Source organism: Protomyctophum bolini, assembly GCF_963924005.1.
Source record: "Protomyctophum bolini genome assembly, chromosome: 19".
Lineage (NCBI taxonomy): Eukaryota > Metazoa > Chordata > Actinopteri > Myctophiformes > Myctophidae > Protomyctophum > Protomyctophum bolini.
Window position 1 is genome coordinate 27,548,714 of NC_137880.1, and position 23,864 is coordinate 27,572,577.

Sequence of the window (23,864 nt, forward strand, 5' to 3'; positions counted from 1 at the left end):
ATGCAGCCGTGATTATGGTGGTTTCGTGCCTATGACCAATTATTGACTGCCATGCTGATATATGGCACTTAAATCACATTTCATTACTTTGATGACATGTTTCATTGCATGTTTTTGTAGTTGACATTTTGCATTTGATTACTTAGGGCAGAAACCTTGTGTCTCCATATCTGATCGTTTCATAAATGAATGTCCTGTTTTATACTTTATTGAAAATAGCTGATCTACAAGCTCACAACTGAACTCATCACATCACGATGTGAAAGAAAGTTTTGAACAAGTTTCATCTCGACAATGATGATGTACTGTACTGTATCGTGAACTTCATTGTGTATGTATGTATCTACAGTATAGGCAATTTGTTATGGCGTCATTAACCAAATTGGGAATGGCAATAACTAGAGACATTGCGAAACAGACATTTCTATGTTGTGGCGTTTTCAAGTCACGACTGCATTGTGTAACCTCAAAATATCCTGCTGGCATCAAACCCACTCCTAAATAAACTCTATAAGTTCTCCAGCTCTGTGGTTGGCAAAACCGAGCCAATACAAGCAATTAGAGTAAAAGCGTAGCACGATGAAACGTTAACAACTCACAGTCCTCCAATGATCTTTAACGAGCCCACAGATTTCAGTTCGTTTGAGTCGAGGCTTGTTCCATTTCTAACATTGTCGCTTTGATCATCGCCAATGCTGAAGACATCACAGTCAGTCTCCAGACAGATGCCCTCAAAGCCAGGCTTCTCATATAGCACAGCCTGGACAGAAAGACAAAACAAGTATTGGAAAACCATTTGTTCTCCCCTCCCAACACAGATATACAGTAACCAACATGTTAAATGATGGTACTACAATAGTAGTACGTACAATAGTATTTACAAATATAGAATGAATAACCTTTTTATGCCCTTTTTGCAAAGCATTTTGTAAGTGTTCAGAAATAATAACATAACAATAGCAACAGTGATTTAGTTAGCTGCTCTCAGCCCAACTCACAATTTGAATACATTGTGATAAATGCAGTTGAAATGTGGTGTACTTATCACTAAAGCTTATTCAGAAATGTACACGGAACATACCTTGACTTCATCAGGATTCTCCACTTTCAAACCACCCTGGAAGGCACACAGACATTATTAACAGCCAACATCTACTAACACCTAATTTAAATGTACAAGGTATAAATAAATAAATAAAAAATAACTCATAGCTGTGCAGAACAGCACAGGAAGGTTAACAAGGTTGCTTGATTGTAATGAAGTGAGAGTAAAATTATTATGAATATTATCTGTCTGTTGACCTGTGTAACAATAATAATTCTGAAAAGCCTTGATACCAAATAATTTATATACAGGAGTGTCACATCATTAGTGTCTACAAAATCCAAAGTGAAATGGTGAGGTCCTTTTGAAATGTAAATTGTTCCACACAATAGCAGATTTGTGACATTCATGAATGTGTTTTTGGGGGTCAGCACAGGAAGAATATATTGAGCACCTAATAATAAGGACTCATGATTATGGCTAATTTGATTTGATTTTATTGTGTCCCTGAGCCTGATGGAAGGCAAGATAGGTTGTATAATATTCTTCTTATACTAAAGATGAGGGCAAGGTGCAACAGCTACTGAAATAAAATGTATGAATTACCCAGTTTCACAATGACATAATTAAAATCATAAAATCATAAATACTTTAGATTTCTTGAGCCCTACAAACAGCAGATTGACATGATTTTGCAATAGTCCGTCAGAATCATAATGCTCTCTCCCCTGGAGCATAGTAGCGTACATTATGACACTGGGATTTAGACCTGAAACACCTACAGTATACGTTGTTATACCTTCCACGCCAGGAACACCTCTGTCACTTTAGGTGTTGCTATAATTTTATAATAAGGTTTTTCAGAAAACTTACAGTAGGTCAGCGGTTTTAGAATTAGCCTCAGATCTGAATGGGTTAGTGAAGGTTTATCTTGTGTTATTAATAAATAATGCTACCCACCATTTTGAGGGGTCTAAGAGATCCAATGAAGGGTGAGGTGAAACCCCAGGATTCGGGAAAGGGGTACTCGCCCTCCTCCAGCACCGCCAGCAGGCCTTGATAACCTGGATCACTGAACACCAGCCATCTGTGCGTTGGAGGAAAGAGCAGGTATCACACATACTGTACTGGATGTCCTTTCATGTTTCCCCCGAGCTCTTTACAGTTGTATCGTTCACTTTTAGCATGGTATTGGGTAGGTCCTGGTGGGGATTGAATCCCTAATGCTAGTTGTGTAAAGACCAAGCTGCAGTCTTTTACATAGGATGATGCACAAAGTTCACATACGGTAGGAATGTACCCGTCACTAACTACAGGAGGAGAAATCCACCCAGCTCCACCGATATAAAACTGACAACTTATGATGACGAACGTAGTATCATAAACAATGAGGCAATAATAGTTTGTTCAGTTACTCTGTCCAGGTTCTCAAAACTACATCTGTTGAGCAGACATCACACAGATAACTCAGTGTAAGCATTCTTGGAGACGTGCTGATGCTGATTTATTCCTGGATGTACTGATGAATTCTGCATGGCCATCTGGGAGTAGTTGACTTTCATTTGAGCTTGAGGAGCTAAAGATGTATTCTGGGATGGAGGAGGCCTTTAAACAATTTGTGAAATGTGGCTTTTTTAGCAGAGGTGCCAAGGTAAACCAACAAAAGGCGTGACTGGGTTGTGAGAAGAGGTCTACTGTCATTAAAGTTCTTTCAGGGGCAGGGCACAAAATGTCCTGAATACCTCCTGCTCACACGGAAAAACATGCTCTCCTTTGCCAAAACCACCTTTGTCTGAGAGAGCAAGAGAGGGGGGGTGGAGACTGTGGTAGAGCCACAGTCTCCACCTCTCACCCCCTCTTTCTTGCTCTCTCTCCCTCTATATCAATGCCTCTCTCTCTCTTTTTCGGCCTTTCTCCCTCCCTGGTCTAACATGTAGGGGCAGGAGGAACATTCCGCGGAAGGCAAATGAGTAAGAGTGAACTGAGGCCACAGAAAAGGATCAGCACTACAAAAGGCAGTAATAGTTATCTGTTTCCTCCGCCTCACACTCAGTAGCTGCCAGGTGAAGGGAGAAATTAGAAAGAAGATAGTAAAAACAAAACAGCATCGATCTGATGTTTTTCCATATCCCTTTCACTGGATTGGGTCCAGTGACCCTTGCCCACCAGTAGTGACAACCAGTAGTTTATGGTATTGTATTTCAATTCAAATTCAATCTCTAGCTCACTCCCAAAGTAGCATTTTCATCGAAAACAATAGCAATCATAATGTATGCATAGGCTGCATGACTCAATTTTAGTTGTTTTTTAGAGCTGTAGGAGATGCAAAAACTCATATCTTATATCTAATCATTTCGAGCAGTGATTCTCAAAGTGGGGCCCGGGGACCCCCAGGGGTCTTTGGGGGATCCCGGGTGGTCTCCAGCAAAACGTGCTCACAGCTAAACTAGCTCACAGCAGTGCTGTTATCTTTTGAGGGTCCCAGGCACAAATTATTTTGAAATGACGTCCAAATACGTCAATCAATTTGGGGTTCCTTGACATGAAAACGCCTGAGAAGCACTGGTTTAAAGATGGGATACACTTACACTCCTGAGTGGACTTTGATAGAGGCAGTATTCTGTAGGACGCCGAATGAGCCGGTCTCTACTGTGTCATCGTGGTATGGTGTTACTCTGCCGTGGCCCTCTGGATCAGTAAATGTGTCAATATGGGGAATGCTATAATCCTGCAAAATTAGGGATAAAACAATTAACCGTCGTGGAACAAATTATCCAATAACCCAGTTAACCAATATTCATTCCTTAATCACATGATCCCTAGCGTACCTATTCTGGAGTAAACATTTGGTAAAAATAGCAGATCTACAAGTCGGAACAAGTACTATAGGTAAAGAGAAGTCCTGCACGCTTCAGCCAGCAGAAGTTAGAAGGCCGGGCTATATAGGATTTAAACTTAAGGCAACACAACAGATAATTTTAAATGCTGGAAACAACAACACAACTGTGTTTATGTTATAATTTGACATTCTCATAAACAAAAAAGTTTTGCCTCATCCCAACATTCAATAATTATGCAGTTGATTTGTGATGTCAGGAGTGACATACTCGTACTGGTCACGCTGGGCGAGACCTGCTAGACGAGTGTCTAACTGGAAGTACCAGAAGTATCGCCCAAGGAAGTAACGTGCTTTGCAGATCTGAGAGAGCTGACATTCCCAGACATAAAACCCACGTTCTGACATATTTCATTACCAGGCTTTTCTCCTTGTGAGATGAGACAAGCCTGGGAAAGGTTAACCCTGGTAAACTCATTCTAAACTCCTTAGGAACAGATACAAGAATGTTTACGTGAAGCAAAATTACAAATTTAATTTAATTAAAGCAAATGTTGTACCACCTATGCACACTAAATACAGTATGCACAACTACCAACGTCCTCCAATTCTGCTACCTGTAGTAATCTTTTCAGAAGTCTCAGTCGCCCTGAGACTGGAAGATTGGGGTTCAATCCTGGCCAAGTCATACCAAAGACTATACAAAATGGTAGCCAATGCCATCATTGGGGGTAAGTCCCTGCCACATAAGTACTAGCATCATGTCCGGGGGGTGTACTTGAGCATCAGGCTGCCGCTTGAGCTATGAAAACAGGAGACCTATGGGCCACAAGGCTTGGGAACTGTTGGTTCCCATGGCTACTTACTATTTAAAAAAGAAACTGATATTGTTGTCTAGATATGGACTAGTATGTAAATATCCTAAGTTGTCCCTTATCGTTACACTACCTCATAACATGGAATCTATTTTATTTTCATTTTACAGTCTTTATATTTGTTCTTCTTTTTACAGAGTACAAACACTTGAAACACAATTAGCTAACGTTGAAACCCAAAGGGAGGTGATATAGATGATATAGACAAAGGAGGCAAGAGTATTTGACCAGAACACTAACCCAAACAGCCAGTCGAATAGATCCAATCACCATGGGTGGGTGTGGCTCTGTGCCTGGCTCTGCCCAGGCGTTTGCCAGTTCTATACAACCCTCCTCCAGGGCAATAGACCGGCCCTGGAAGCCAGGTTTCTCATATAACACCCAGCTACAATGGAGAGACAGACAGTGAATCACATGAATCACATGAAAAACATCAAATGAGGAACTTAAACTGAAAACATGTAGAACACAAACAATAATGTACTGAACAACGCAGTAGGCACAGAAGGACATAAGGATTCTGTATGCAAGTTGTTTTTGTTTAATTCTTTGATGTTACCTTTTGAAGTAAAATGTGATGTGATGTAGTATTTTTTGTTACAGAGGTTCAACACTTTTGTTTTAAATGTGTTCTAAATACATTGGATTGGATGTGTCGTCTTAGGATAGGCCTTATAAGCTGTAGCTTCAGCCTACAGAAGTTGCAAACTGCATGTGGTATTGCATTGTTTTCCATTGTGGTTATTTGAGTATCTATATCCTTTTATATATGTAGGCCTATATGAATTTGTATTTTTGTTAACTTATTTTTGCTAGCCCAGCTTTGAGGGTCTGTGTAAACACAAACATTGAATACAAAAGTGTGTGTAAAAACAAACTTTGAAGACAAAAGTGTGTAAACACAAACATTGACGACAAAAGTGATGACGCCAATTGTGATTGTCCACTATGGCCAGAATGAGATGATGTTTGATGATGTATGATGATAAGAGAGCCCCCTCACATGGGTGTGATTTTGTTATTACTGAATGGGGAACCAAAATACAATGGCTCTTATTTTGAAGAGGAAGAAGGAAGTCGTTTCAGTTGTAACCAAGCTGCCATGACAAGCTGTTAGACTAACCAAGTAAACAAGAACCCACGTGGAAATTATAAGTTCATATATTTACAACAATGTACAATACACTTAAACAATGTGCACACTTTGGAATTACGTTAAAGTTTGGAACCTCCGCGCTATTAGGTGAGTAATTCATTTTAACTGTGATGGAGTATGTCAGTAGGCTACGGCTGCAGTATTCATGTGTAATCTATCTCATGCTGGCTAAAGTAACATTGTGGTAGAGACCCCCCCCCCCCCCCCCCCCAAAAAAGAAACCGTTATGTGCACCCCTGATTATAAGGCTTTTATCATAATGGCGACTGTAACAGAGGGTGGTGGACCATGTCACTCACCATCCTCTGACGACCTTCACAGAGATAAGGTGGGAGAAGTGGAGAGAGGTTGCATCTTCCAGGTCCCTGAAGACCTCATAGTACTGGCCTTCAAACGGAGCTTTCTCAAACAACACCACCTGCATGGAGATATGGAGGCAATAATTAACTTGCTTAAGTGCTGTGACGAATTTCAATGAGAAGATACATGATGTATGCATGCATTTAAGAAAAAGTAGAACGGAGTAGTATTATCTAATCCAGTGTCATGGTTCTTCCTTTTCCCCAGTTTGTAATTATTATTATAGTGAAAACAGTGGGGGGGAAAGCCTGAATGTCAGTAACAACTTTTTTTTTAATGTGAATTATGATTAGAGCATTCTTCACAAACAACTAGGTCTGTCATAATTACATAATCAGCTAATTATTTGAGGTAATCACAATTATATTGCATAATCGTCATAATTGTTTCCATGTGGAAAAATGTTCACACATTTTCAAATATTGTGGAAATAGCCAATCTACAAGCTCACAACATACACACAATGGGACACTTTGTGAGGTTGTAAGTCAGCTATTTCCACCATTTTATGTTTTACAAATTGTGAGTATAAAATGATTAAATATGGCCTATTTTGGCAATGAATCGTCATGTAAAGTTTCACGGTCGTGACAGTACAATGCAGCAACGTATCACTGCACTGGAGTGCCTGCCATCTTAATCATAAACAGCTGAGCATCAGTACAGTTCTATTTCTTGTATACTCTGTTTACCCCTAGAAGAAATATATATATATTTAAAACAGATGTTGTAGAAGAACAATACATTCTACATTCAAATTCCTCTTTCATTGCTTGCTTTATTCTCTGTGAGGGCAGAGATGTGATTACCTTTCCGGGGCGCCTGTGAAGTCCTTTGACAGCTCTTATCTGAAATGCAAAAAACACACACATATAGTTATTATACCACTGCATAATGCTAAGCATGAGAAGCATTCTTGAACTGCTAGAGTAGCAGTTCACTATCTTTGTATTTGACATTTACATTTGGTTATGATTAATATTCTAGTGACAAAATAAATCCTGCTAAATAAAGTCTGCCAAAACACAGTTTCTCTCTCTCTCACACACACACACACACACACACACACACACACACACACACACGCACACACACACGCACACGCACGCGCACACGCGCGCGCGCGCGCGCGCGCGCACACACACACACACACACACACGTCTGGCACACATACATAATTTTTATGCATCCTCTCCCTCTGTGGTTCCACCAAATGCTGTTTGAGTCCAGGCAGTGTAGAGTGGGTGGGTAGAGGAACCGCAGGCATTCTTGGAAGTGCTCCATCAGACACTAGAAGACCTGATTTCACTTTATTGTCTGCTCCAATACCAAAGCTTGAAGTTGCTCCATCAGGCAATCGAAGACCCGTCTTCACTTTCTGGTCTGCTCCCATACCAAGTAAGCTTGGAGGTGCTACGTCAGGCAATGGAAGACAAGGCTTAACATCATTGTCTGCTCTGCCGCCAGTGACTGACAGCGCCATCCCTTCAACAATCTAAACAGGAAACAATCAAATAAGGAACAAAGCAATTTCATTGGCCGCTCTACTCCCAACATGCAGTTGATTTACCGGGTTGTACAGTAGTAACATTTTACAACAGAGAAAAGTGCCTCTATAAGGAATGCCTCTATGAGGAATTCCTCTGTTGCTACAGACAATGCATGTACATTCTTGTATGTTAGCATGATACCCTTGCTAATCGTGCTAACATGTTACACTTGGAAGTATATTTTATCTGAGTTACCTTATAAATGGATGTAAATTCCAAAGTGGTATGTAGCTAGCTACTAGCTAGTTATTTAAAAAACAATGTACAGTATGTGCAAGAGCAATACGTGGCTAAACTGACCTCTGTGTTGAGCTGTTTCTGCTTTTCAGTGCTCTGCTCTGATTTCGCTGGCTCTCGGGGGAGGTATTTCTCTAAATAGTCCGGCAGCTTGATGTCGTTAAAGGAAGGAAGTGGAGGGCCTGAGTCACTGACCACAGACCGGGCTGCCTCACCATCAACCAGGGCAGGGTTCTGGTTGGCGAGCATCTCGTGGAACGGGGCTACATGTGTAGGACTAGGCAGCAGTGGTTCGGGCACTGCTGGAAGTCTAGGCTGGGGGGCTTCGGTAGGTGACACGTCTTCAGTGTTTGCCTGGGCATGAACCTCATTCCTCTTCCCCCTGGAGGTGGCAGTCCGGAGGCTACTGAAGATGCAGCTCCCCTCCAAGCGAGACTTCACCTTCACCTCTGCCGACTCTTCTTTTTTCTCCTCTTCTTTTTTCTCCTCTTCCACCTCCTCCCCCTCTTCTGTGGTCATCTCCCGCAGCCTAGAGCGAAGGTCCAGGCTGTTAAGCAGCATGCTCCTGTCCGCTACGCTGACTCTGGCTGGCTTCAGGCCAGCTTTTGTGCTTTTGCTATGGAGCTCGCTCAAAAAGCTGGAGGCCGCGTCCAAGCTGTATTCCTTCCTCTTCCTCAAGCCAAACTTGAATTCGTCAGGGTCAAAGGTTTTTTCAAAGCGATCCTCCTTGATGGCTGGCAGGGCAAAGGAGGGCTGTGGGGGGCGTAGGTGGCTGTGTTTACGAGGCGGCAGGGAGAAGGGAGAACACAGTTTCTTGATTTTCTCTATGAACTCGTCATCGTCGAGGTCACCTGATGCGTCCAGAAGGTCACTCTCACTGACAGAAGAACTCAGTTTGGGCTCAGATAACCGGAACTTCGGTTTTGGAAAGTCCACATCTAGCCAGCTGGAGGGGGCATCTCGTTGAGATGAGGAATCACCTCCACTTAGCCTTCGTGATGAAAGTAGCTTATCCCGGGAAGGACGCTGGGCAGAGTCTGAGCTCAGTTTTGTGGTCTCAGTTGAAGTGGCTTTGAGAGTTGCAGCTGAGCACAGGAGTGACCCAGGCTTATCATTAACTTTGTTGCCTTGTGGGAAGGGGTGGATGTCACCATTTACAATGGGTGAAAGTTCATTGGCCAGAATAGCAGATTTGTTATCATTTGTCTCCACCGTAATTGTGGTGGTGGTGGTAGCAACAGAGGCTGAGTACTGTGGCCTCTCTGTCATGTCCTCTTTGTCTGTGTTACTTTTCTGTGCCCCTTTTGACATCTCATGCTGTTGGTGGATAGCAGTAGCTTTCATTAAATCCCCTGCACATTTGACTTCTGGGGACAAGGTATTTATAATTGAACTTTTATTCACAACATGTACTCCCTCACTGCTCGTAGATGAGGGAAGACATCCTTGCTTTTCTGATGCAACTGGTGCTTCTTTCCACTCCATTTGGTGTGTTTGGACATCATTGGGAGAGTTCAGTGACATATCTTTATTTGCTGTTTTTACACTGCCCCCTTCGACCGCCATAGATGCTTCAACAGGCTTAGAGTGGGAGAATTCCTGCGTAGCATCACAAGTTCCATGCGTATGTGAGTCATCATTAGATTGCTTTGTTTTTGCCACAGACACAGGCTTAGGCTGTGGTTCCCCCGTGACCGCTACTGGCAGAGTTTCAGTTCCAGGGCCTGTTGTATCTTTTATAGCTGCCCCTTCATTAAGAAGTTGTTTGACAAGCCCTTTATCACTGCCTGTCACGCTTGCAGTGTAATTTGTCTGGGAGCCATTAGCATTTGTGTTATCGAGTTGTGCTGTAGCTACCCGACTGCTGGGCTTTGTCTGAGAAGTGAAGTCTAACAATCCGATAATGTTTCCCAAACTTTGTACCACTTTCTCTGGTTGATTGGGTGCAGGCTTTGATACATCTTTAATAAGCTTTGTTGCTTCTTTTCCCTTCATATCAGCCTGGCTACTCTCTCTCTCCAGGGTGTCCGGTCTACTGTCTGAGGCCGTGCCATGAATCATATTTTTATCCAAACTCATAGAATGTTGGCCACGTTCATTCTTCTCAGCCTCCAGTGTTTTTGCTGTGTCATTCTTAATCGGTTTCAATGTTTTCTGTATGTCTTTGCTTTTAGGCTGATTTGTGTTTGCCGTGTCATTCTTTACCGATTGTGATGCATTCTGAATGTCTTTATTTGCATTCTTATTTCGTAATGTTGTGCCTTTGCTTACTGGTTGTGCTGCTTGCTTTATGTCTGTTTTGTCTGACTGATTTACCTTCACTTTTGTTTTACTTTCAGGCTGCCTTATTGGCTGCTGGTTATTTAATTCAGCAGGTGCACCTGGCTCTTCAATAAGAGGCTGTACCAGAGGCAAGGGGGAGGGGGCTGATGTTTCACTGTTCTCCTTGGAAACATTTTCCCTCTCTTCAACAACAGAGACCCTCTGCTCCACAGCTCTCTCCCTCTTTTGAGGTAAAATATTCAGATTGCTATCAATAGGCTCCTTTGTTCCACTGTTGCAAACAGCAGTATCCTGTCTGGCATCTTTGTTAACAGGGGGTTTTGTCAATACCCCCTTCTCCTTTGCTGGTTTGTCAATGTTGTCTTTTTTACACAACACATTTCCCTGTTTGTCTGACACATCTAGAGCTTGCTGGCTGGTTTCAGTGGGTAACTGTTTCTCCACATTTGATTTACTGTCTAAGGATTTGTGTGAGGGTAATGCTACTGTCTCTACAGGCTGTACTGTGAGTGAGGCAGGCTCCTCGGTGCCACCAGGTTTCTCCAGCATACAGACTGAGCTGTCTGGTTTGATGTCATTATTTTGACTGATGGGGCTGGTTGGCTCTTTACTTTTCCTTTTCTTCGAGCGGGAGCCTGTCTTGTTTGGAGCTTTGGATTGTGCGCTAATCTCTGGCTGTTTGCATTGACTATCTGTTTCATCAGGTTTTATAGGTAACTCGGTTTTTGAGGCCACTTTTGTTTTGGAAACAGCTTGGTGTTGTTTAGCAATAGGAATGTTATCTACTGTAGTGGCATCTGGTCCTGCTGGTTTAGAGCATGTCTTTAACATATCTATAGTTGGTGTTTTGTCTTTACTAGCAGGTTTACCCTGAACATCCCGTTTTGATAACTCTGACCCAGCTGTTGTGACAGAACTGGAGGATTTTGGGGGCATTATTTTCATTGCTTGCTTTTGATGTGCTGTTTTGTCCTCAGATTTTTCTGTGCATGCTTCAGAAAAATCCCTTGCACGCTCTTTTACTGACTTCAGTCTCTCTGTAGGTGGAGCGGAGCTGGACCTGGCATTGCCATCACGTTCAGCTGATTTTGACCTGTGATCCGGCCACCCCATTTCTCTGGTGACATCTCCCTTCAGCTTGTTGGTGACCTTCCGGGCTGGGGACACATCTGCACTCCTGGGGCTTTGGGTGGCCTTCCTGGCACCCCCCAAGGCCTGATGCTCAAAAAGACTTATCTTATCAGCAATCCTTCCAATGGCTGGCTTTGATTCTTCATCGATTTTCTTCAGGTCCTGTGGTCTGAATATGTGAGGAGATCAAATGTTTTAATGCAATGACAAATGTTTATAACCAACAATAGCACATTATTATTTAAAAGTAAACTTTTAAGCTAAAGTCTGAATTGACACATTCTTTCAATGTGTCATGAGTCATGAGCTTTATTTTAGTGCATTCATATAAACAAAAGGGTTGCTATGTTTACATTATGACTCACTCAGTTTTTCCTCAGTATGTCATACCACTGGGTTTCCCCAAAACCTTAGATACCAGCATAGCAACTTAATACTTGATCATTTGTAATCAATCCATTTTTCTAATTGTAAAATGGTGCATTTGTTCATTAAAACAGCTGACTGCATAGCGGTTGATATAAAAGTGACTATTCATTGTTTCATTCAGAAATAAATGACAGTCGGGCTATTATCTTCATGAATCAAAGCAGACACCTTCGAGGGTAAAACAAATACATACCTTGTGTATGGGTCAGGTTTGGTCTTCTCAGAGGCTTCTTCTTTGGTATTCTCTAGTCTTGACTGAAAATGCTGATTGGGGTCCTCATGCATGTCTGTTGGTGGTCCTGTGGATTCAGTATTCACCAGGAAGTTCTTTGGAAAAATCTTCACCTCACTCCGAGAAACCTTCATACTCCTGCGTTTGGACTCTGAAGTCTCCGTCTTCCTCTCCACCTTGTAGGCAGCATAATCCATGTCCTCCTGATCATCAACCACACAAGCCACAGTGGCTAGAAAGGTTGAGTCCTGAAAGTCTTCCTGTGGCATGCCCATAGGTGTGTCCTTCCTACCAGCGTGGGAGGCAGGCTTGTGTTTCCCTCTTTCAGGTGAGGCCTGAGAGCTGGATTCCTGTATGGAGGAGGAGTTTGCGCAAGCCTCTGCCTTTGCAGCCTGGGGACCAGCCAATAGGTTATCTGATGTAGGCGAGACGTCGGGGGCCATTTGGGCCTTAGAAGGCGTGCCCTCCGGGTGCCTGCTCCCGCTATTTCCCTGGATGTTCTTCCGGGATTTATTCCGGCTCCCTGCATTTTTACGCCCCATGCTGTCAGCGTCTGTCTCCTCAGGTTCAGGTCCTGACACTGTGTCTATGCGCGGTTTCAGTGACACTCCCGCAAGGGCACTGTAATGAGTTTGTGCACCGAACCGCAGAACTGTCCTTTTCTGCTCAAACCCCTCTGGCAGGAAGACCTTTGGTGAATCAACACCCTCCAATGATTTTGATTTGGAGATAACTTGGAAGCTCTTCTTGACTTCCTGTACAGAGCATGTATCATCCCCGCCGTGAGTCACACTGGTCTCCTCCAGGTACACCTGGATCCTCCTGCCTGTCGGGGAGTGAACCTGACCGTGAGCCTGGAGTTGGGTGTGGGCCTGGTCAGAGTGCCATGCCTCTCTCCGCTCAGAAGAGGAAGACAGATGAGTCAGATGACTTGCATTCCTCCCAGAGGCGGGACTCCAGCTCGCTGAAAGACCGTTGCTGCTGCTGTCCACCTTCTCCCCGTCCTGCCCTGTTCTCTCCTCTACAGCTTCCACAAACTCCTCCTCTGAGAGACTTGCTTCTGTTGGCTCTGTGCTGTCCTCGGGTGGGCCGTCTCTGTGGGCAGACTGCGTGGCGTCCTGCCCTTCGCCAGAGAAATTATCCTTGGAGAGACTGCGGAGCTGTTGGGGCTTGGAACTTTGTCCCTCCTCCTCCTGTTGTTCCCCTGCCCGGGGGCCTCTCACATGCTCCTGGTTCTCCTCGTTATTTTCTCCCTCTGACCTGGGACTCTGCTCGTTGGCTGGAGAGTCATCCTCGCTAGTAGGGCTCTGGGGACCCCTTCCTCGCCAAGGGGAGAACCAGCTCCCAATACGTCCCAAGACTCCAGGACTCGGTGGCTCCTCTGGGCTCTGGGCCTGAAGACAGAAAGTGAATTAACTCAATATAAATATCTCAACTTGAGAAATGTGAATTTTGGTGTATAACTGTGTTGCAATGCGTCACATTTCAATCTGTTATTTTTGGCAAGCAACATGGTCATACAAAATGATGCCTAAAGTACAAACCAGCCCTTATTAAGCATGCATAGGTTTCAATTGTATAATAAGCACACTTCAACTGAGCTGATCGAAGCACAGGGGTTAAATGGTAGACAGTATAAGTAGGCTACTATATATATGGTATACAGTATGTCACAGATCAAACTTTATCAAACTTTGTGCACAGATGGTGCACAATGATCCATGGATTATAGATAGGCCTACTGAAAATACAGCATATGTTTTATGTACAGGCTCATTTAGCATAGCCGTGCATCTCTCGAGTCTCAGCATGAACAAAAGCGTGCAGCAGGAATGCTTACCGTAGGAAATACCATATCATTCAGACTCTGTATGTAGGTGAACATGTTTTTGGTTTAAGACAAAAACACCTACAGACCATAGAACAAAAACATAATCATTCCTCTTGCGTAAAAAAGAAAAGAAAAAAGGGGGAAAAGGAAAAATAAATGGCTCAAAAAAAGTTGTTCTGCCTTGAAAGACGTGAAAGACCCGAAAATATTCATCTGTAAGTAAAAGAACAAACTCACCCTCAATTAGACTATGGAAGAAAAGTTTTTTGTCTTCTCCAGCATATAAATTGACAAAAGTCCCGCACTTATAGTGCACTCATTCTGCTCAATAGAATGCATATAAGATGCATGCATGCCTAACGGATAAACTTCACTAATGTGTCAAGTCAGACTCGAGTGCAGATCAGTTATACAGAACAGCATGCGTGCGGTTGACTGGAATAGAAGGTATGTGCGCTGTCTGGTTAAGTTCTGCAATTCGGAACGGTGCGCACACGCAGCCTAGTGGTGGTGGTAGCACATTATGCTCCATCGTCCCAGCAAAACTTTTCCAATGTCCGCCGTTGCCATGTCCACAATGTCTTTCTGCTTGTAAATAGCCCATTTTTTTGTAGTTTGGGACGGGTTTGCGTATTTTTGGGCTTGTTTCCTAGTGTTTAAACCAGTGGTTCAACAGGGGCCACCATACTAGTCCAAATTTGTGTTAAAATGTTTTCCCCCTATATAATGCCTAATACCTCTCTCATATATATATATATATATATATATATATATATATATATATATATATATATATATATATATATATATATATATAATTTGGAAAATAGCAGATCTACAAGACGCATTGTGATCTTGTAGATCGGCTGTTTTGAAATAGCTTAATTTAAAGCGCTCATGTCGTCTGTCACCGTGTCATTTAGTGGCTTCTGTTGGGCTTGTTTTCATAGACCTGGTTGCTTATTTCTGTCGCAATATCTGGCAACACTGGAAATGACGCATCGACATTGTAATTTTCGTACTGTAAACTGCTGCAGACAGAACACTGTCTGGCCCGCTTGGTTACATTCAACGTTCTTTCTTTCATTTGGCGGGCCGCTCAAGTCACATTTTCCATGCAGCGTCGAGGAACTTATTATTAACCCTTTAATCAAATGCCCCGGGATTCGGGGTAGGGTATAGCGAATCGTTTCTTCTCTATTCTCGTCAGATAAAAACAGTTTGAGCTGAGCTCAGAGTAATAAAGCTAAAATGCTGGGTAGGCCAAGAAAGACTACTTGTTTTTCTCTTTCAGAAAGTCAATTTAGAGCGCAAACCTTTTAAAGTAAAGCTTTGTGTTTTAATTAGCTCATCGCTGTGCTACCAGTTGATGAATTGAAAATGGTGGACCCTGTTTGTAAACAATGTACTGCTTTACCAGTAGTGTGTCATCCACAGCTGCACAGCATAGATATATATATAATCTTTGAACTTTGATCCACAGTAACAGTTTTTGTATGGAGTTGTGCTTTCATTTGAAACGAGCTTATTTGGCTACTGTAGTATTTTCCTGATTTAGCTAATTCAATGGACCCTTTTAGTCATTGGAAAAAAGTAGGACAATACTAGGCTATGATGAACAGTGCCCCTTAATCATAGAGTATGCGCCCTTAATAGGCAAAATAACCCAAGCCTGAGTAAACTAACTACCGTAATTAAATGATCTTGCTAGCCTATCAGCGATAGGCCTACATAATAGGCTATGCAAAACAGCTGGTTCACACAAGAGAAGGGTATCTTACCATGATTAGGCGGTTAATGTAATCCTTTCTCCTATAGAACCTTGTCCAGCAAGTTGCAACACGCTACAAAAAGCGACTTGAAGTTGAAACCCCCTCCTGGCCTCGAGCAGTGCCACTGCCTCCGCCTCTCTCTGGTGGTGGTAAGTAGAGTAGACCTGTGTCTGGTGGTGGTGGTAATGAATATTTATTGTAGATTCACTTCAATGAGAGAGTACATTTTGAAGCAATGGCAATCATCGCACGATTGGGGCTGGTGTAGGCTACAGGTGGAAGGAATCTGGCCGGACCAGGTAGCACACCCATGGCTGCCTGGTGGTGACTCAGCGGGCGGTTATTGTGCAACAAGCTGTTTACATAAAATAAACTATTTAAATGGGAGAGAGAAAACTATTCACTCACCCTATTTTTGACCACCCCCCCCCCCCCCCCACACACACACACACACACACACACACACACACACACACACAGCAGCCTACAGTTTTATGAACAATTTGGCTATATTTATTCTGACAAATGTAAATGTGTCATTATATGTGTGACCCACTGTTTACTTTATTTCGACAGGACATTAATGGACATTACAAATGGGGTGGCAGTGGCTCAGGGGTAGAGTGACCGGATGGGAACTGCAGTGCAAGGTTCCCAGTTCAAACCTGGACTCCCCCAGTGTCGAAGTGGAAGTGTCCTTGAGGAAGAGTGTCGAAGTGTCCTTGAGGAAGACTCCCGGTGTGCAGGTTGGTGCCTTGTATGGTTTCCCCCGGACTCCGGCATCGGTGTGTGAATGGGTGAATGTAAAGCACAATCTCAATCACAGTGAAGCACATCACACTAGAAAACAAAGCATAAAAACATACATGGAAGAACAATGTACAAAGGTATAAATTGCATCTATATGGAGCAGCCACCCTATGAATTATTAATCTGCTGCAGAAACTGAAACCTGTCTTCTAATCTCCACCCCATGAAAAATGCACACATAGTAGGTTGTGTTTTCTTTCTTATAACAAAGTGCCTATAAACAGTGGGCTTATTCACAAATACAAAACATGTTTTCTCACTCAACAGTAAACAAACCAACATAGTCTACATAGTATAAGACTATAAGTGTATAGGCTATAGAGTATCTGCAGATTCTGCACATTTCTAAAGTGACAATTTAAGGACCTTTAAGACCTTTTTAATACCAAATTGTCAAATATTACGCAAGAATGAGGGAAATATTGTTAAACGAAAATCAAGCTCTGTTCTGATGTAATACACCACATACCATTGCCTAACAATGCAGATTTTCCTTAATATTAGCCGTTGCCCAACAACGCAGAATTTGTGTTGACATCTGGCATTTCCAGTGAATATATGAGCATATTTGCTGATTTGGTAGACATGTCCACTCCCATCCGTATATGGGCATACAAAAGCTGAGTGCCCTACACACACACGCACACACACACACACACACACACACACACACACACACACACACACACACACACACACACCACCTGCCCGCAACATACACTGCCACTACTTGAGCTTCATATTATATACTGTATGTATAACATACAACACTGACAGCAATATAGTATATTGTATCTGATATTATCTAGAAAGAGTTTTACTGTAAAAGTTATACATAATTGTATACACTCTTGAGAAGATGTTACAACTGTTACCTATACACAAAGTAGATAAACTTCTGGAAGCTGATTTGTTGTAACTATAAAATTGTGCTGACTGGCTGCTCAAGCTTTTTCTGACCCACCTATGTGGCAGTAGTAGTGGCTCCTTGAGCAACACACTGAACTAAGTGGTACTGATGAGCCTTGCATCATTGCCTCTGCTGACCGTGTGTGAATGGTTGAATGTTTTGATGAAGTTGCTATAGTAGTCCATTACCTGTTCATCGATATTTGAGTGAAACAAATAATTTAGCTTTATGATTTATTTCATTTTTGTAACTGTGACTGATCCAGGTAAGCTGGGGTTTTGCTACACATACGGATAATATCTCTGCTGTTGGGAAGAAACCACCTAACTCCAAAATGTTCTAATAATTTCCTGATGACACCTACCGTACCTAACAGTGATGCAAAGTGTGTTGTATGTATTATTTATTTGAATTAACATCTGAGTGACAAATATAACACCCATAAGCTTCCAGATCATTAGACCTCATCAGAAGTTCTCTCTATCTTTCGCTTACTCTCTTATTACAAAGATGGACAAAGAGAACCAAAGGGAATAATATAGCATGATGAATGATTCAGCTCAGGTAGGCTCAAGGCATGCATACATAACGTAATCCAGTAACATTGTTACTTGACCTCACAAATGGCAACAGCTGTTTCATTTGTATCGTACCCCTGTGACATACAAAAAGTATTAATGAATAATGCTATGGAAAAATCCCAGAAATTAAAAATAGCCACAATTATTTCATATTTGAAACACTGATTTATAATGCCACATGTAGGGTGTTGTAGGGGATGAGAAGTAATTTTTTTTGTTTCATTCTCATTCGAAACATATCAAGGACACAAAATCCATTGAGTTTGTTACCCACATTATGGGGAAAATGCCTAGATGGAAAGATAAAAGATAGAATCTCTGTTTCCTCCTGCACTCTGGAACCTCGCAGGGGGCTGGACTCTTGTGTGTGGAACATTGAAGTCTTTTGTTTCATGTGGCTTTTCGTTTAATCTGCTCAGCATTGCTCCAGCAACAGGTGGTACATTATAATAACATAACATCCTAACATGTTTTTGTTGTTAGCTGATTCATTTCCAGTACCACTGCGTAGGCCTCATTCTATTTGTCATAAGGTCCCTGGCTATAGAACCGTACACACTTGCATTGTTGAGACATTCGGTACTCCGTGACCCAGAAGTAACATGACACCATCTGTATCACTCTCATTACTGGCTACCTAAGTAAGCCTAGGGAAGTGAATGACCCGTCCTTTTTGCTACTTTTCATTCGTTCAATATTCAATATCCAACACACGGACGTAAAGGGTGTTCAGTGGCACTGAGTTCTTAAAAAGAAATAAAAAGAATAATAAAATAATCAAAAACCTCAAAAATGGAGTTTCCTCCCGACAGCAACAAAGTGAAATTGATGTGAAGATCTCGCCTCATATCAATGCATTTACCAGAATGGGGATGTCTGAAGTGGACAGTGCTGGAGATGTGTCACAACAGATGATGATTGCAGTTTTTTCACATATTGTATATTATTTTACCCCCCTTATACATTTGAGTAATTCATCAAGTAATAAAATCATCAAAGGTTGGTCAGGCTTTTTATTTTGATGAAATGACAAATGTTGTCAACACTTCTGTTGATTAGCTATCCTTACAGGGTTGTCCTTAATAATTTCCTGATGACACCTACTGTACCTAACAGTGATGCAAAGTATGTTGTCTACCTTGTTTTAAAATTACACCAACAAGATTCCAAGATAATTGAACCTCAAAGGTATTCTCTCTCTCTCTCTCTCTCTCTCTCTCTCTCTCTCTCTCTCTCTCTCTCTCTCTCTCTCTCTCTCTCTCTCTCTCTCTCTGTAGTTCACTCTCCCGTCTTTCGCTGTTCTCTTTTCTCTGACAATTCTCCATTGTTCCTGTGCTGTTTACTGTTCCTCAAATGATTAGATTTGGCAATTAGCAACTTAAACCCTATGGTTGACCGGAGGCCTGCTAATCTTTTCCCTCCAGTCAAATATCTTCACAGAAAATAGGCCATCTTGTCTTGATTCGTCTAAATAACAAGTGGTTAATATCAGTGATTAGATTTGGCATTTAGTGGAGTGGGATGGGATGGACTGGAACACAAAATGTGTCCCTACATTGCTCCACCCAGTGGTTGTTGATACTTATTACAGCCATTGAAGGCCAGTCCTTTCATTGGAAAAATGTGATAAAGCCCAGTTTTGAGATGAGTCACTGCAGATGTGAACGCGTACGCGGGGCTGTGTGGGTGTACCCATTGTGTAGCATTATCTTAGCAGACCTTGAAAAACAACACCCGCAAAGATCTCCACCTATCATTTTCACTTCCATTTAACACTTAAAAAAGGGGCGCGCATCGTACATCATCATGACGTAAAATAGACAGTGTATTTTATGATATAAATTGTCCATTCATCGTCGATGGGAATTTAATGTTTGTAGGACGAAGTTTGTGCACACACACCACAAGCTGGATATAGGAGGGGCCCTCAAAAATGTCATCTTCATCTGGTGGACTGGAAACATATGCTATGTATGCTTCATATACATACTGTACCTCACATCATGTTTGAGGGGTGCTAGCCCCTCCTATGTCCAGATTTTATTGTGCGTGTAAACAAACTTTGTCTGTCCTAACACAAACATTGAATGCCATTGACAATGAATGGCCGGTTTTGAGTGTTTGTGTAAACACAAACATTGCGTAAACACAAACATTGAAGACGAAGGTGAGGACATAAATTGTGATTGACCGGATTGAGATGATGTAAGAACGCCCCTCACTTCACACGGGAGTGATTTTTATATTTATCTATCATTTGCAGAATTCTTTCCCTTAGCTTTGGGACTGTTATCTTGACATACATGTGTATGTCATTGTCTTTTACAACATGGGGTTTGAGAGAACTAAGCAGCAATAGAGACAAATTGTGTGTGAGGCATGTGCATGCATGTGTGTGTCCGTGCGTGTGTCTGTGCTACTGTAATTGGAGGATTAAGTCTGGAAAATGGAACTGCCCTCCCCTGATTGTGCATTGTTTGTCTCCCCAGGACCCAACCTTATTTTGTCTGTCATTATAGCTGGGACATGGTTATGGATGAACATACTCTCCTGAGAATGTACCAACTTACAGTACAGAACAGATCAGAACAGTAGCACCACACAGACATTCTATGTCTTGTTGTGGGTGAAAATCAGTTTCGCAGGGCTGTGTGGGTGTACCCATTGTGTAGCCATTGTGCTTTTCTGGGCATTTCAATCCTCTTAGCATACATTGAAGAACAGAATCTCCACCACATCATCATTTTCACTTCCATTTAACACTTAAAAATCACACCTGTGTGAACTAAGCGGTGCAACTATGCTTTGTATGCAACTATGCAATGTATGGTATTTATCATATCATATACTAATTTAATTTAATAATTAAATCAATCCATTCATTTATGGTTGGTATAACATTTGTAAGCCACTTTTTTGTTTGGATGCCACCAGCAATACCCTCAGTAAATACCGATCCTGCTTTGCAAATTGAAGTCCTTCCAGATTGATTTTAAAATCAAAAGGAATGTCAACAGACTCCACACCAAAAACTGCTTCCAGGACATTGTGAACACTGTGGACACCAGTGCAAAAGAAACGACTCACATTTTCCAGCTGAATTCTCTCCATGTGGGGGAACTAGTCATTTTCCACTCATGTTTACATATTCTTTCCCATTCTTTTGTTGATATAGTAAGGTTGCCCTCTGTGTCCCATTGGCAAGTGTTGAATTCTTAATTCTTCTTAACTTCTTTGCTGGGGACCCCCTGGAACCTCCTCAAGGACCCCTGGGAGAACGCACAAACCCACATTCAGTGTGATCACAAGTGGCAGTGTTCGTGGGTGGGAAGCTGGCATGTGTTCTTGTTATCTAATTCCTACTGGTGATAGATACAAAACATAGCCTACATTACTCACTTCAGCCCTATACATTTTGGCCATTTAAAAATAGCCAATCTACAAGCTCACAATGTGTCACAGATCTGCTATTTTCAAAAATATTTGTATATATTTGAAATGGGACACTTTCTACTTTTGGTGCTTTAAGTACATTTTGATGCCAATACTTTTGTACTTTACTCAAGTATATTTTGAATTACAGACTTAACGAAGTAGTTCTACATTGCAATATTGATACTTTGACTTAATTATAGATAAAAACAATCGAGTGCTTTTTCCACCGCTGTTGGTTGGGGCACTGGCCTGTCCAGCAGGGAGGGCCAGTGGGGAAGAGCGTCATAGCGCAACACTCACGGATGCTAAAGTTATATTTTGTTTAATTTCACTTGCTTTTCACGTGGTGCCTCCGCTCCATTACGCAGCTATGTGTGTCCCTATCTGTATGTATGTATGTCCGTCCCAGCACGGAAGAGCACGGAAAGTTGCAACACGATAACTCATTTCTCGACCGTTTTGGACACAGGAAGGTTCGCCAGAACCGGGCATGCCAGCTGGCCATGTTCCTGGGGGTCCGGATGTTCTGGGGGTCCCCTGTGTCCCTATGTATATACAGTATGTCTACGCATCCTAGCATGGAAAGCTGCAACACGATAACTGTAATTTCTCGACCCTTTCGGACACGGGAAGGCACCGGAACCGGGCCAGCCCCGTGGGCGTATTCCTGGGGGTCTGGATGTTGCCCCCGGGGACCCCCACACACTACAGTTGCACCACTCACTTCACACAGGTGTGATTTTCACTTTTCACTTGCTTATAATGTATGCCCTGATTGGGAATAGTACAGACAGAGGCGATGTGCTGTGTTTGCTGATCGTGCATCTACCACTCATCCAAAGGGGAGTAAACCCGTGGCCAACACAGATATTTAGCTGCTGGGCTTTCGACAGGGTTATAATTTAAAGAATCATTGAATAAATTGAATAGCCTTCCCATGTAGACATCTCTAGGGAAACAACAAATAACATTTGTCCTGCCATGGTTTATCTGAGTTTTAAAGAACATTAGTTTTAAAATGAGAACATATACAGTTCTTATGGTGTTTGAATAATTGCTTTTCTTGGTCCCCAAAATTGCACAAATAATTGGCTATTTGTCACCCTCGAAGTGACTGATTTGGACGACCTGTTAGTGTTGTTTTAACACTGATAGACTTGCTGGCATTCTCAACACATCCCTTTGTTAGTCACAAAATACAGCTTGATCATTTGCTGACAAGTCAAATAGCAAGTTAGCAATGTTCCAATGCATAATTATACCGCCATTACATAAACTAGAATAATATGTTTACGTTGCTTAAAGGTTCTTCATGCATAAATAAGCAGATGGGAGATGCTCCGTGGCATACAGTACACACAGATCACAGCAATATTTGTTTGTTGTTGTGGCTGAATTGAAATTCTGAGGGACCTGTTTTAATTATTGTTTAGCTGAAAAGCATTGTTTTATTCTTTGGCTATTCTAAAATAGCAAGCTTGTAGATCTGCTATTTTTGGAAAAGAATTGAAAATGTGTGCAAATCTTTGAAAACATTTTATTTATTTATTCAATTTTTGCTTCTGGGATCCCTGGAACAAAATATTTAGATATGGGGGTCTGTGGCTAAATACATACGGAAAGCCGAGATTTATTCACACAGAGATACCCTTGATCTGTCATAAGGCTCATACATAGTCTGGATTTTCGGTGGTTAGGTGACCACCGAACTACAACATGACGTCACGAGCCGCGGTGAAGAGCAAACCACCGCCACCGCTCGGGGGGGGTAGGACCAAGGGATTTGGGATTTGTTTATAAACATTTTGGTATTTGTTTATAAACATTTGTGATTTGTTTATAAACATTTGTGATTTGTTTATAAACATTTGTGATTTATTTATAAACATTTTGGGATTTGTTTATAAACATTTGGGATTTGTTTACAAACATTTGGGATTTGTTTATAAACATTTGGGATTTGTAAGTCTCATGGGGGGGGGGTAGGACCACTACCAGTTGACCTGTAGTAAGTCTCATGGTCGGGGGGGTAGGACCAAGGGATTTGGGATTTGTTTATAAACATTTTGGTATTTGTTTATAAACATTTGTGTTTTGTTTATAAACATTTGTGATTTGTTTATAAACATTTTGGGCTCTGTATAATATGTTGCCTAGGGCCTCAAAAGGCCTAGAACCGGCACTGGCTCCAGCCCTTCTCTCTGTTTTTACTCACCACCGCTCAACGTTATTTCAGCTCCGGTGGTCAGCTCTCCACCGGAGCGGTGGTCACCTCACCACCGGAGCGGTGGTCACCTCACCACCGAAAATCCAGACTATGAATAGGCCTATAGTAAATCAAATAATTTAAAAAACATTATATTGTATATCTGTATTGTACTGTACTGTACA

General features: G+C 42.0%; 1 protein-coding gene across 4 annotated transcripts in view; it reads right to left on the minus strand.

Annotated features, from left to right (window-relative positions):
* Positions 1 to 15,994, minus strand: part of LOC308334439 (uncharacterized protein) — a 30,843-nt gene extending 14,849 nt beyond the window's left edge. The window contains exons 1-12 of one of the 4 annotated variants that reach the window (XM_080791185.1): positions 15,747 to 15,994; positions 13,975 to 14,043; positions 12,096 to 13,528; positions 8,123 to 11,642; positions 7,447 to 7,767; positions 7,082 to 7,120; positions 6,212 to 6,330; positions 4,997 to 5,141; positions 3,634 to 3,773; positions 2,006 to 2,132; positions 1,082 to 1,117; positions 600 to 760 (exon numbers count right to left, since the gene is read on the minus strand). In XM_080791185.1, coding sequence (XP_080647311.1) covers positions 600 to 760; positions 1,082 to 1,117; positions 2,006 to 2,132; positions 3,634 to 3,773; positions 4,997 to 5,141; positions 6,212 to 6,330; positions 7,082 to 7,120; positions 7,447 to 7,767; positions 8,123 to 11,642; positions 12,096 to 13,528; positions 13,975 to 14,019 — 6,086 coding nt within the window. In that variant the 5' untranslated portion in view covers positions 14,020 to 14,043; positions 15,747 to 15,994. Of the gene's footprint in view, positions 1 to 599; positions 761 to 1,081; positions 1,118 to 2,005; positions 2,133 to 3,633; positions 3,774 to 4,996; positions 5,142 to 6,211; positions 6,331 to 7,081; positions 7,121 to 7,446; positions 7,768 to 8,122; positions 11,643 to 12,095; positions 13,529 to 13,974; positions 14,375 to 15,746 lie in introns of those variants that run through there. The other 3 variants (XM_080791186.1, XM_080791188.1, XM_080791187.1) reach the window with 3 other exon arrangements.
* Positions 15,995 to 23,864: the final 7,870 nt, after the last annotated feature.